Source organism: Lytechinus pictus, chromosome 16, assembly GCF_037042905.1.
Source record: "Lytechinus pictus isolate F3 Inbred chromosome 16, Lp3.0, whole genome shotgun sequence".
NCBI classification, from domain to species: domain Eukaryota; kingdom Metazoa; phylum Echinodermata; class Echinoidea; order Temnopleuroida; family Toxopneustidae; genus Lytechinus; species Lytechinus pictus.
Window position 1 is genome coordinate 7776900 of NC_087260.1, and position 13889 is coordinate 7790788.

The 13889-nt window shown below is 37.9% G+C and overlaps 1 protein-coding gene across 1 annotated transcript; it reads right to left on the reverse strand.

The window, feature by feature from the left end:
• Window positions 1-892: 892 nt before the first annotated feature.
• On the reverse strand, window positions 893-12760 carry LOC129279235 (acetylcholinesterase-like). Its single transcript, XM_064111703.1, has 9 exons — window positions 12095-12760; window positions 10556-10715; window positions 9878-9955; window positions 8583-8701; window positions 6081-6242; window positions 4856-5149; window positions 3611-3969; window positions 2834-3024; window positions 893-1573 (listed from the first exon to the last, which is right to left on the reverse strand). Exons 1-9 carry the CDS (start codon window positions 12485-12487, stop codon window positions 1479-1481), a joined length of 1851 nt encoding a protein of 616 aa, XP_063967773.1. The 5' UTR covers window positions 12488-12760; the 3' UTR covers window positions 893-1478.
• Window positions 12761-13889: the final 1129 nt, after the last annotated feature.

Here is a 13889-nt window from a genome sequence, read left to right on the forward strand (position 1 = left end):
TCATCATCATCATCATCAATCACCATCATCATCGTCATCATCATCATCACCATCATCATCATCACTATCATCATCATCATAATCACCATCATCATCATCATCACCATCATCATAATCATTATCATCATGGTTGTGGTGGTAGTGATCGCCGTGGTTTGTATTGGTGATGATGATGATGGCGATGATTATGATGCTAATGATTATGATGATGATGGTGATGATAATGATGGAGATAATAATGATGATGGTGATGATAATGATGGAGATGATAATGATGATGATGATGATTATGATGATAATGATGATGATGGTGATGATAATGATTATGATGATAATGATGATGGTGATGATAATCATCTGTTAGCATTATCATCACCACCATAGTCGTCACCATGATCATGAAGATGATCTTTATTCGATACGATATAAAAGGCATATTATTGGTTGGTTTGGAATCAGCTTCGTAGATGTAAGTGCAGCACACGACTAGGTTTCACCAAGCTGTGTTTTTTAATACACTCACACAACGAAACCTATTTCAAATCGACCGATGGTATGTCATTGGAAATAATTTAATTGGATTTATTGTTCTCTTCTGCATATATTCAAATAATTCGTATAAAACATAATATTATTTACTGTTTTTTGCGTGAATCATAAATAAAATGTACTAAAAATATCATTCAACACTTACACACTTTCTATTAATTAAGGTTCTATTAATTTTTCGTCAGACCAATATAGAAAGAGCCAGGTCATCGAAGGGGCTTTCTTCAATTAAATGGACCCTCTAATGAAACAGTCTTGCGTATGGATGATGGTTTGTATGATTTGAACATAATGGAATTAATAAAGACTATGTCACGAAACAAAACAAAAATAATGCATCTACTATTTGGAATTGGATACTCTTTTATTGGTTGGTTGGTTTTATTCACGATTAAAAATGCATATAAACAAAATAAACATTACATGATCACATAATATAACAATGTAACAATAATCAAACTTAACAATGCATGTAATACAAAATCGTAGGGATAGACCCGTTTCAGATTGGCTATTAATAGCCAACCTGTTCTTACCCGGGGTCCCTGTTGCTAGATGGAGTCTCGAAAGTTTAATATTACTTTGTCCTACTATTCGGAAGTTTGATCGCTTAGACTTCAAAAGTTGAAATTATAATGTGAATTGATGTTGTAACAGTTCCCAAACTGATCATGTAAGACACGTGTTCCTAATGTCAAAATTGTTGCTAGAAAATCGTTGAAACTTTATGCTTCGGGCAGCGGTATCTATTGGAAAGGTGTTCCGGGTTTTATATAATCAGAAAAGATAAACTCATTTTTATTATGATTTATTAAAACTGAAAGAGTTTTAATAAGTCTTGAGTCGTATTCGCGGACTGAGAATGCGCAATATAAGAGTCATTTATTCTTCAGGACAGGAGACAGAGAATGCGGAAATATAAGAGTAATTTATTCTTCAGGACAGGAGCCTTGATCTTCGCAGCTCATCTCACTATCATCACTGACTTTCTCGTCCAAGAGAGATTTCAGGCGCGCAATCTCATCTGCAGGAAGGGAAAAGGAAATTCAATAAACATTAATACAGCTTGTAATGACATGATGATTTATTGGTTTATTTCCAATTCGTCTAATGCCAATGCGTCCAATTTCCAACTCGTCTACCATAATTTGGTCTACCATCAGTTCATCCACTCACCACATAGTCTACTTTCATTTAGTCTTATGCCATTCCGTCTGATAACCAGTTGGTCCAATTGTCATTTAGTCCATATACCATTTGGTCTAATTGGATTTAGTGTTAAATTGTGCAAAATGAATGAAAATGAAATGGATATTAGACCAACTGGTTATGAGACGAATAGACGAAATGTTGATTAGATGAAGTGATGATTGGACCAAATGGTTAATGGACAAAAATGATTGTTAGACGAAATGTTGATGGACGGAATGGCGTTAGGCTAAATGAAAATAGACCATGTGGTGAGTGGACGAATTGGCAGTAGACGAATTGGTAATTTACCCATCAAACCCGCACAAGTACTTGACTGAATGTAGAAGCAGAACATTGCGAGATTTAAAGAATAACGATAAAGACAATAAAAAAAGGTTTGAAGTTCGAGGTTCAGTCAAGCATGAGATGTGCACACTGCGCAATCTCAATGCAAAATATTTGACTGAACAGTCAGGAAATGGTGGTTTCATAAAAACTATTTTACGATCTCTCCTTGTATTTTTCTTCAGATTTGATCAATATGAAAAAGAAGAATTACTCTGTCATATAAGCTAATTGCCTAAGTTTCACCTTTAAAAGTAATTTGGCTATTTTTGTACAGAGAACGAACCTTCCATAGCGAGTTATTTAGTTTTGAAGTGACTGGTCATATAAGTCTCCAGGGAAAGTTCTCTGTAGATATATTGTGTCACTGTGTTACAAACTAAATTCGCCGTTCAACGTAGCCTGGAAGTAGGATTGTTGCGCGCATGCCTGGACACCCAGCAAGCAAGAGCCATTAATGCCAAGGACAAGGTCAAGAACTGACTGCCCTAGGTCGATGACTTCAGAACACCGAGGTCAAGAACTAGACGCCCATGGTCAGGGACAGTCGCATAATTGTCTCGAGACCAAGGTAAGCTTTGAGGTACACACTAAAGTATCAGACATGCTGTCGTCTCCGAGGCATACTTGAATGATGCCGCCACATTTGTTACTCTCTGGCTTCATGCATGTAAAATGATGGTTTTGATATGTTAGTTTCAACATGGATAGCCACTTCCCCTGAAGCATATCAAGAAGATTTACTAACCTACATTGTCTTTCATCTTTGGGAGCAGCTTCTCAACAAAGTAACATTCTCTGGAGTTGGGCAAAGTCCCAGATAGATTGCCCATGGTATTAGAGATATTCTTGTAGATTTTGGTGTCACTTGTGAACAAAGGCCAGGATGGGAACTGGCTGTCAGTTTCTTGATCTCCATTGGACCCGTGGTTAGGATTTCTACCAAGAAAAAAGACAAATGGCAAATATTACTTGATGTGTTTTTAATTAAATACGCAACACATGACATCTATTGTGTGGAGCGTTGTGGCCCAGTGGATTAGTCTTCTGACTTTGAAACAGAGGGCCGTGGGCTCGAATCCCGGCCATGGCGTAATTTCCTTCAGCAAGTAATTTATCCACACTGCGCTGCACTCAACCCTGGTGAGGTGAATGGGTACCCGGTAGGAAGAAATTGAGCGCCTAGGCAGCCCAGCCAAAGCCGGGGTTACAAATAATACAAGGGCCCGCTGGGAGAATAGTTTTCAGAACGGAAGCGCCTTCCCTGGGTAAATATAATTAAATTATTATTATTATCATCATAGTACGAACATTTATCCATACATAGTTGAGAAGACAATAGATGAAATACAACCAGGCACATATTCTCAATACGAAATATTTCATGTTCATTTCATCTTCATGAGAATAATGAATATAATCAAGAAGTCGTGATGAAAATGAAGAAGACTGTCATCTCATGCCTGTGAGCTTTCATTTTTTGTTGTTAAAAAATAAGACTTAAAAAAGGAATTAGGAATCCTACCCTGACTTGGCAAAGTTAGCCCAATATTTCATGATTCTTCTTGCGATCACCACTTCATCATCGGCGAGACGGCCCCGCATCCGCCAGTCCTCATCCTCCCGCTCTTCTTCACCGTCTTTGGAGAGAAAAGCCGAACCGAACACATAAGGGATATCTTCAGCATGCGTGTCCTTTAGCCAAGTAAGTTGCCTACCCCAGATCGAATAAGTTGGCACGTGTGTCATGTAGTACGTATAGGTCTGTATCCCAGCGGCAGCTAGCTGCTCGGCGGCGCCGTAGGTAGGGCAAAGAAGGATGATATCTCCGAAGAACTGAGCCATCCTGTCCGAGAGGTCCAATTCGTCGTCATCCGATGTTAGCTATCGTGTGTGTAATGTTCAAAAGAGAGAAAGAGAGAGTGAATCAACATGGAGGAAATGTTGCGGACGGTCATGTTCATGAGGCAGGGGCGACGCAAGGTCATTTTGATGGGTTGGGACGTACAAAACTACCTAAAAGTCACATTATTATTGAGCTACACGGCCCAGATCTCTCCTATTCATACTCTTTTCCCGTCTTGCTTCCTTCTCCCCCTGTTATTTCTTCTTTCCCCCTTTTCCCACTCTTCCCTTCTCCGTACTTGGAAAATCATCGACCCTGCCCCTTATTTCCCCGCACTGATATGCTATAAACTATTAAATAGAATTATACTTTCATTTCGTGAAATCCCTGAACATTAACATCGACTCATGTTAGTCAAGATAATATTCATTACTGTGTACCAAGCCATCTGGAACTCTTATGAGAGGGGCGAGCATCTTTGATTTCGATGTTGAGTAACCAGACCTGCTTATTTTCAGACTTTCCCCCCTGATTTCAGGCTCTGACAACAACCCATTTCAGGCTTTTCATGCTTAGTGTCTTCTGGCTTCTTTTCAGGCCTGTGTTTAAAACTAAATGACATCCCCGAATTTGGCATTCAATAGAGAGTAGAATTGATCAACAGTTTGAATATTTGATTGACAATTACGCCTTTAATAATTATGACCGAAATCGGATTCAGAATACATCATTAAACCCGTAAGTCCCCCCATGATTTCCACGGGCCCCCCTTTTTTAACAACAAGTGTAAGTCCCATTCTTTTGAAACGCTTGCTGTTTTCGATGGTAAATGTTCCGATGGGACTTCTGCAAATTCTGAATTCATATTATTTTCGAAAAGCTGATCATCAAGGTTGCTAAATAAAAAAGCTAGGTGTCACACACCTGCTCTCCTGACAAGTAAGTGACACTGATCATATCCAATATCAACTGGTCTGTCACCCGGGTAAACTGGGAAGTGTAAGCATCAAACATCGTCTTGTTCACTGAGAGCTTGTCGTATCCTTCCAAACCAAACATCATTGGGATGGTGAAGACAGTGCCTTCGTTCCCTAGACTACCGATCATCACATTAGACGGGTTGAACATTCCGTCCTCCTGGGCTTGGAGGGGGTCTACAGGAAGAAAGTGGCCATCAGCGACGGGAGCTACAAGGTAGAGCATTGCGGCTGTACCGGTCTGTACGAAGTAAAAAATGTACATTTACAGACAAAGGAAATTAATCATGGGGAGCTTTTCTTGAAATGACTTGTCGGATGTTTTCATCAAAGTCTTTTTCATAATAAATAATAATGATGATAATACTACTACTACTACTACTACTAATAATAATAATGATATGTGGCATTTATTAGGCGCCGATTATCTAGTTGTCTATTCAATGGCGCAGTATACAATATATTACTCCGGTTTTAGCCCCAGCTGCTAAAGGCGCTTGGTGCATTCCTGCCGGATACCCATTCACCTCACCTGGGTCGAGTGCAGCACAATGTAGGAAATTCATTGCTGTAATGATATACATAGCAATGTTTTCCATGCAGGCAAAATGCCGGGAACCCCGCTTTTAGCAGGCAACCCTCCTATTCAAGGCTTACCAAATAAGCCCTGATAATGAGAGGCCGCCATGGCTGGGATTCGAACCCACGTCCCTCTGATTGAAAGACGAGAGTTGTAAACTCTTAAATACAAACAAATTACTGTGCCTTTAAGCCAATCAAAACTATCAGATCTAACAACTTGCTCAAACGTCATCATGTTGATGAAAAGCTCTCCCGGGTAGCATCTCATTAACATTCAGTGTGCCGTCTGGCAGTTTTCCTGAATAGGTCCATGATTCTATTGCCATCTTGAAAAATGGTGACTGACTGTAACACTTATTAATTACCAAGTCATTATCATACATATGCATGTATAATAATGACTTGGTTAATATACGTACCTCATATTCTCAGGTCACACGAGTCCTGTCCAGTTCAGCATATCTATACGCACTGGTTTTGGGTGTTGATAAATATTATGCTTAAACATTTAAATGGCTGCACATTTAACCTGTTTCACTTGATTAAAAGGGCAACAGGTAAATTCTAAAAAGTAAGAAATCGAAACTTACATCGAGCAATGCTTTTATATCTTCTTCTGATTTTCCTCTGAGACAAGTGAGTAGCTCTGTGGAACTGTCAGTTTCGCATTCCATTGCTTTTCCAAACGCGAGTGTTAGTTCAGCATTCGCTTTCGGTGTTTTGTATGTCCATGTTAGTGACATGGCCCCACTCTGATGCAAATCAAAAGATAATTTTATGTCACAATTGTTTTTTTCTGTTTCAGACATAGTACAGTAGTAATGTAGTAATTACGGTCATATGCCTCTTTCATGAAGGTATTCTATTTGAGTACTTTCGCGAAAACGCGTCCTCTTATATTAAGTGTAAGGTCTACACTTTGGTATTTTGCAAGCAGGTTAATCATGAAAAGTCACAGTTTTGCACATACATGACATGAGTCTTTAGCACTTTACCCAACAGTTCTTTAAAGATTTTTTTAAATTTGCAACCGCTTGTTGGAAAGATCAATCATTACGTCATACATCAAAATGCACCCGCATAAAGAGCGCTTTGTTTGTGTGCAACAAAAGCATGCAGGTCCCAAATTCCCACCCTTTAAAAAAACTTCGCAAGGTGATAACCTATGAAGCAATTTAGTTTAAATTCAGATTCGATTAACAAGAGTGCCTGTGCCCGGCGGTCGGCCGTATACAACGAGGGTGCTAGTCTGTTCTCAATGACAATTTACATTTATTTTTTATGTTACGTAATGATTCATATTTTGCGTGTAGCATTTCACCAAATCGTTGGATCACATACCCCAACACTCGTAGATTAGATGGATGTATTTTACGAATGTACGCAAAACGTGATAGCGCGCCGTGACGTGATTACGTGAGTAAATGTTGCAAGCCTTTGCTTGCCGTCCCAAACATAAATATGTAAATCAAAGTTTGCTTGTACATTACAGTGCTATTTCTTTTCCTAATTTTTGTTTTACTTTTCGAGAAGTATTGCAGATTGATTAATGAACAAACAATGAAATGAAGCTGATTTCAATACTATCTTTTACAAAAAACCACAGTCCCATGTTTCTATTTCTGTGGATAAGCATGGGGGGGGGGCTTAAATTGGATAATAAGAATCTTCTGAGAAATAATAATTACATCTTGAGATTTTCAGGCAATTCCATGCTCGGCTCGAGAGGGTTTAAACATAAGTAAAACATGGCTTAACTCCAATTTGAACAATTATTTCAATCCACTCTTTTGCATTGCTTTCAGTTTAATGACTTCAATTTTATTCGTGTAGCTTTCTCCTCATTTGATTACTGAATTGTTGAAAAAACCTTAGGATTAAAATGTATGTAGTTGGAGAATTAATCTTACTGATTAACATTTCATAAATTAATCAAAGCGTACAAAAAACAACCGTATAAAATAGAATCGTTTGAAACACTTTCACTCTTTCCAATATATACATATACATACATTTAACTTTTCTCTCTACGGTTGTTTTATTCACCTTGTATTTTGCTTTATACTACCACAACCGACGCAGGACCTTCATTTTTACATACATACATATATATATATATTGTAAAGAAATGGATGAAGAGAACAATGGTAGGCGTAGCTTAAATCAAGGTTCCCCAGAGCTATCTACCCTTTGGAAAAATTGGTGATACCAAAAAAATGCCCCTGCCGGGAATCGAACCCGGTCCCCCAGCTTTGAACGCCGGTGCCTTAACCACTAGACCACAGAGACGGGTTAGTGGCTAGGGCGACCCCGATCCGATTGACCGTCAGATAGACAGATTTTCGACACTATACCAATTATAATTTCCTTTGTCGGGTGAAGGTGGGTTTGGAACAATGACAAGCCGCCATGAAATAGAAAGAGTTGCCAATGCTGTTGTACATGTATAACTTTACACACACACACATATATATATATATATACATACAAATGTGAGAAATTATACTTTGGCAACTATGGTATCTAAATATGTTTTGAAAGAAATGAATTAATGATGAGAACAATGGTAGACGTAGCTTAAATCAAGGTTCCTCGGAGCTACCTGCCCTTTGGAAAAATTGGTTATGCCGAAAAACTTTCTCTGCCGGGAGTCGAAACCGGGCGCCTAGCTTGGAACGCCGGGGCCTCAACCACCAGACCACAGAGACAGGTTAGTGGCTAGGTCGACCCCGATCCGATTGACCGTCAGATATAGACAGATGTTCGACAACACCAATTAATTTCCTCTGTCGGGTGTAGGTGAGTTTTGAACAATGACAAGCCGCCATTTGTATAATTTGTCCCATACATGTACTATATCTAAAGCCCCTTTCAAAATTGGTGGTGCGACCGCTTACAACCGTTGCGAGTGTGTGCAACATATAATGTGATCAAATGATCGCAAACGATCGCAAGAGTAATTGTGAAAGCCCCTTGAGCAATAGTTTGATCAAGCTGAGCCATAAAAGAATCTTGAATATTTATTAAATTCTTTTTTTTTTAAATAGAAATATAAAAAGGGGATGGTCGCTCCCTATAGCTGGTTGAATTACCTGCATGATTGCACCTGAGAATAGACCACGACTCATCGAGGACAGAAGATGACAGTTTACACTCCCTGACCCAGCACTCTCACCAAATATAGTCACCCGATCAGGATCTCCACCAAATGCTAGAAGTAAAAGTTCAGGTCATTTCAGGAGGCAATTAATAATATACCTTACACTCTTAAAAAAATATTGGGTAAAAATGCTCTGTGAGGGTGATTATGTGTCCAACCAACATTGGGCATTTCTTTTGTGCATTTTTGATTTATCCAGTGTGATGAAAATTTTGCTCATTCTTAAGTATTAGCTGCTTATTTTTTAACATTACTGGACAATATGCTTCCTGCATTGGATAAAATACTGCCCTAAATTTTACCCTCGTGCTGGTAAAAATGTTACCCAAATTTTTTTTTTACAGTGAACATTAGATAGTGTTACTGCTACTACTACTACTACTACTACTATACTACTACTACTACTATACTACTACTACTACTACTACTTCTACTAATACTACTACTGCTACTACTATACTACTTCTACTACTATACTACTACTACTACTACTACTACTACTACTACTACTACTACTATACTACTACTACTTCTTCTTCTACTACTACTACTACTACTACTTCTACTATTACCGATATTAAAACATACTGAAATATATATAATGCTGTTGATGTAGTTGGTTATTACCTTTTTTTTTACATGTTTTAAATGAGTTGTATAAACATATAACATGCCTTGTTTGATCTAAAGACAGAAAAGAAATACGTCATATATATAAATATCCTAACTACATCTACTAATACTACTACTACTACTACTACTACTACTACTACTACTACTGCTACTACTTCTACTACTACTTCTACTACTACTACTACTACTACTACTACTATTACTACTACTACTACTACTACTATTACTACTACTTCTTCTACTACTACTACTACTACTTCTTTTTCTTCTTCTTCTACTACTAATACTACTAATACTACTACTACTACTACTACTACTACTACTACTACTACTACTACTTCTACTACTACTACTACTATCACTACTACTACTGCTGCGGCTGCTATTACTACTACTGCTTCTACTACTACTACTACTACTGCTACTACTTTTACTGTCACTTATACTTCTACCATTACCACTACTAAAATATACTGAATTATAATGATGTTGATGACGAAGTTGTTTATTACCTTTTTACATGATTTAAGTGAGTCGTATACAATTATACAGCGCCTCGTTTGATCTAAAGACAAACAAGAAATAGCTACCTACCTGCAATATTTTCCTTCACCCATAGTAGAGCCTGTCGTTGGTCAAGAAGTCCGAGGTTTCCCGGTATTGCACCATCCTCTAATAAAAACATAGATTAAGGAAATGCCTAAATATATAAGAGAAACAGTGATGGCGATATAAAATTATACTCTCTAATCATGTTTCCTAAAAAATAATGATTCAATAATATGATTTTATTACGCTAGAGTAGCAGGTTTTGTGTGATATCTGCTCTCAGGTAGATACACCAAATGGTTGAGACACCCACAGCAAAAGAACGAGAATATTGATGGTATACCTAATGATAGTCGACGAGTCGATAATTGGACTAATTGGCATCAGACGAATTGGAAATAAACCATGAAAAACTTGCCGGCTGGGCTTTGAACCTACGTCCCTCTGATTAAAAGACGAGAGTCGTATCCACTAGACCACGGCGCCCCCATAATATTATAAAAAGGAATGTCATTATATCATAATAATACAAGTAATATGATGAAAGTAAATGAAGCATTATTTTCCTCATTAACGAATTAATAAAATTAATTGAAATATCATGTCAAATCCAAAATTGGCTATATATCTATCTATCTATCTACCTATCTATCTATGTATCTATGTATGTATGTATGTATCTATCTATCTATCTATATCTATCTATGACTACTGGTTACTCACCGGTAGAGAGAAATCCGAGAATACCGAGACGGTAGTTGATTGAGACGACGATGACGTCTTCGACAGCCACCAAGGGCATGGCATTAAGCCTTTCTAAGTTCTTAGTCCCAAAGTGATAACCTCCACCGTGGATCCATACCATCACAGCCGCTGATTTGGGCTTTAGATAAAACCATTTTCAACAATTTTTGTTATGTTGTAATATTTATCACATTCATTCAATTCACATAATACAAGTTGTATAATGTCCATAACAAATTATAACAATATGAATCAATTGACAATAACGTATAGGCAGATGATTATTCACAATACAAAAAACATTATACGATCTATTAATATCAAATAATTAAGAATCTTACAAAAAGGCCTCTTATTCATTATCATCCATAACAGCCTCATTTCGGAGGAGTGACATTAATTTTGACTCGGATGGTACCTGTTCGGTGAAAGTGACTCAAATAGGCTCTATTACCTGACTTCATGGTTAGGGATCACTTCTATGCCTGACTTTTCTTGTAGCGAAAAAAAAAAGAGGAGAAAAAAAACCAAGAGACTAGAGCATCAAAGGGAAAAGTATTAATCGAGTAACTTTATATCACCCCTTCCATTCACATGAGGTAAAAGGGTTGTTTAGTCCCCCCCCCCCCTCTATCAAAGTATTCAAGAAGTACGACTTTCAAGTGGTGGATTTGATAAAAGGAAAGGTCTATTGTGACTTTCACGGTTTTTGTCGCTCAGGCATGGATCTTCCAACTATGGAAGCTTAAAAGTGCCACCCAGATGTTCATAATCATCTCGTCATGTCTACATCTCTTATAAAAAAGGATAAGATGACGAGATCTCGGATCTCGTCATGTCTACATTTTGTGTGAGAGATGATCAGATGGCAAGATCTTGGATCTCGCCATGTCTACATCTGATCAGATGGCAAGATCTCGAATCCAAGATCTTGCTATCTGATCATCTCTTAAAGATGCAGACATGACGAGATCCAAGATCTTGCCATCTGATTCGAACGTGATGCGAACGTTAGGAGCTATAAACCGACACTGATTAGAATATTCTTATTTCAATTGGCTGAAAATACAAAAGAAAAATATGAGAAATGTACCGCATGGTCAGTTTGTTTTCGCCGTTTTTCCTTGACACAGCGGCGTGAAAAAGAGCATCGCTGCGCAAACCGATTTCTGCGAACTTTTAATACAAAAATGGATAGTGCTCATTCAAGTGTAACATTCTGTCAAATATTTTATTTTCAGATGACACCCAAACCCAAGAATATACAGAATGTGAAAAATCATCCCCACGTTGTAGCTTTACCAATTCCCAAGACTTTTTCAAAGTGTAAACTTTTTATTGATACACACTGTATAGGCCTAATCGATTTTGATGAAACAAGTTTCAGATTGCTCCTCTCATGTTATTCTCTCTGATAAAATGGATTCTCTCCTTGTATTTTGATTTCCTTTAATTACACTCAATCTAGCTGATTCAGCAATATTTTAAAGATTAGCCTGTATAAAAAACTATAATTACCTTAGGCTCTGGCACGAATACATCAAGGTAAAGACAGTCCTCGGAGAACTCTAGAGGCTCGGTATCATCATACATCAACGGATTCTTAAACTGTGGACAGAGTTTATAGAGGCCTGTCGCGTCGAACTCTCCCTCGACATTCTTCGGTACCGGTTCGGCATATCGAAGATCCCCGATCGGTGGCTCGGCGTAGGGAATGTTCTTAAACACGGCTACATTCTTTTGGAAATCAGCGCCCAGTTGACGATGATGTATACTCCGCCTCTCACCCCTAATGGTCGCGCTCGTGGTTTGAACAGTGGGACGATCTCCACCTTCGGCAGCAGATAAAGTCGGAGTGTTGAGTCCAGTATAAACTATGGCCACCACAACCACGGACCACGCCAGATGCATTTTTGTTTTAATTTCAGTGGACTCGTGTTGCTTTAAAGACTAGTATTAAAAGATTGTGACTTTTGTCGGAGCAGGCTCCGGATTTAGATTGATCTCTAGGGCTGGAAGGAAGTGTAATTTGCGAAAGATTGGAGCGGAAGAATAGAGCAGTTATCAATGTTTTGATATCATTTATATTTTATTGAACTTCGATCGGGCAAACGCGGGCGTTGAATCCATATTGAGATAGCATTGTTAGACGGTGTTTGAAGAACAAGCACTGTTTGTGAGGTCACATCTTCGACATGGACTTTGTTCCTGAATAGGGCATAACCAGTGGCGGATCTCCCCTTTTTGTTAATCAATTTTTGTTTAAATGTAAATATGCCGTTTTACCCAACTGTGCCCCCTTGAAAGTAAGGACCCTTTTTTGCTTGCAAAATTTTCCATGGCCGAAAATTAATGACGTTCAATTTTAGGTGAAATACTTCCACTTGCAAGATTTCCATTCACGACACGTTCCGCAATAATATACGCGCCAGTGTGAACAGAGCCTCTTAAGAAAAAGCTATACATGATCATGGATATCAGAACAATTTTTTTAAGATAAGTAATTTTCTTTATAACACATCATAATTGATCAATTTCAAGAACGAATTATGATACGACGCGTATAGTTTTATGTAAATAATGTAATTTAGCAATTATTATTTTTCAGTTTGGTACAGCAATAACTCATACTCTCAAATAAAGCAGCTAGTGAATATCAGGTTCCCTATAAGTTGTGTTTCTTGAGCTGACTGTTGTCAAGCTGCTATGGTAACGGTGCCGCCTGTGATTCGAAATGGTTACCGAATCACGGATTAAAATGTATAGAGGTTTCTTTATGGGGGAACATTGCATCGACCTGTTTTCAAGGGCAAGTTTGTCCTGAAGATTTTTTTTTTGCAAATAGAAGAAAACATATATTGGTGAAAGTTTGAGGAAAATCCACCAAAGTGTAGAAAATTTGTGACGTCATATACGACCACATGCCCTATATTTTATGTAATCTAAAAAAAAATCATATTTTTAATTTTTTAATGGTTCGTGATGACTAAAATTGGTTCTTTCAGGAGCGGGGTGAAAGGATTGTACATGTACACGTAGGGCGTACAACCCAATCGCATTAGCCCACATGTGCCCGCTAGGGCCGCTATAAAAAAAAAAACGATTTTAGACGAAACCTATCTGACTGCTGTTGCCTTATTGACTTTTTTTAAAGGGGTGCAAATAAATTCACTTTTCATATTTCATTTCCTGTCAAAATTAATATAAAACATGAAAAAGAACGGATGGCATTTGTTTTGCACCTAGTTCCTAATAATGATCAGTCATGCATGAATGATTATGAATTTTTATAATCATGCAACAATGCATTTTC

Bases quoted from the DNA above. Each gene is read 5' to 3' on its own strand.
- LOC129279235 (XM_064111703.1), bottom strand. From the start codon at position 12,487: ATGCATCTGGCGTGGTCCGTGGTTGTGGTGGCCATAGTTTATACTGGA. The intron at 3,970-4,855 runs GTGTGTGACACC...CACACACGATAG, and splicing joins CTTACTTGTCAGGAGAGCAG to CTAACATCGGATGACGACGA. The intron at 1,574-2,833 runs GTTAGTAAATCT...CCCTTCCTGCAG, and splicing joins AAAGATGAAAGACAATGTAG to ATGAGATTGCGCGCCTGAAA.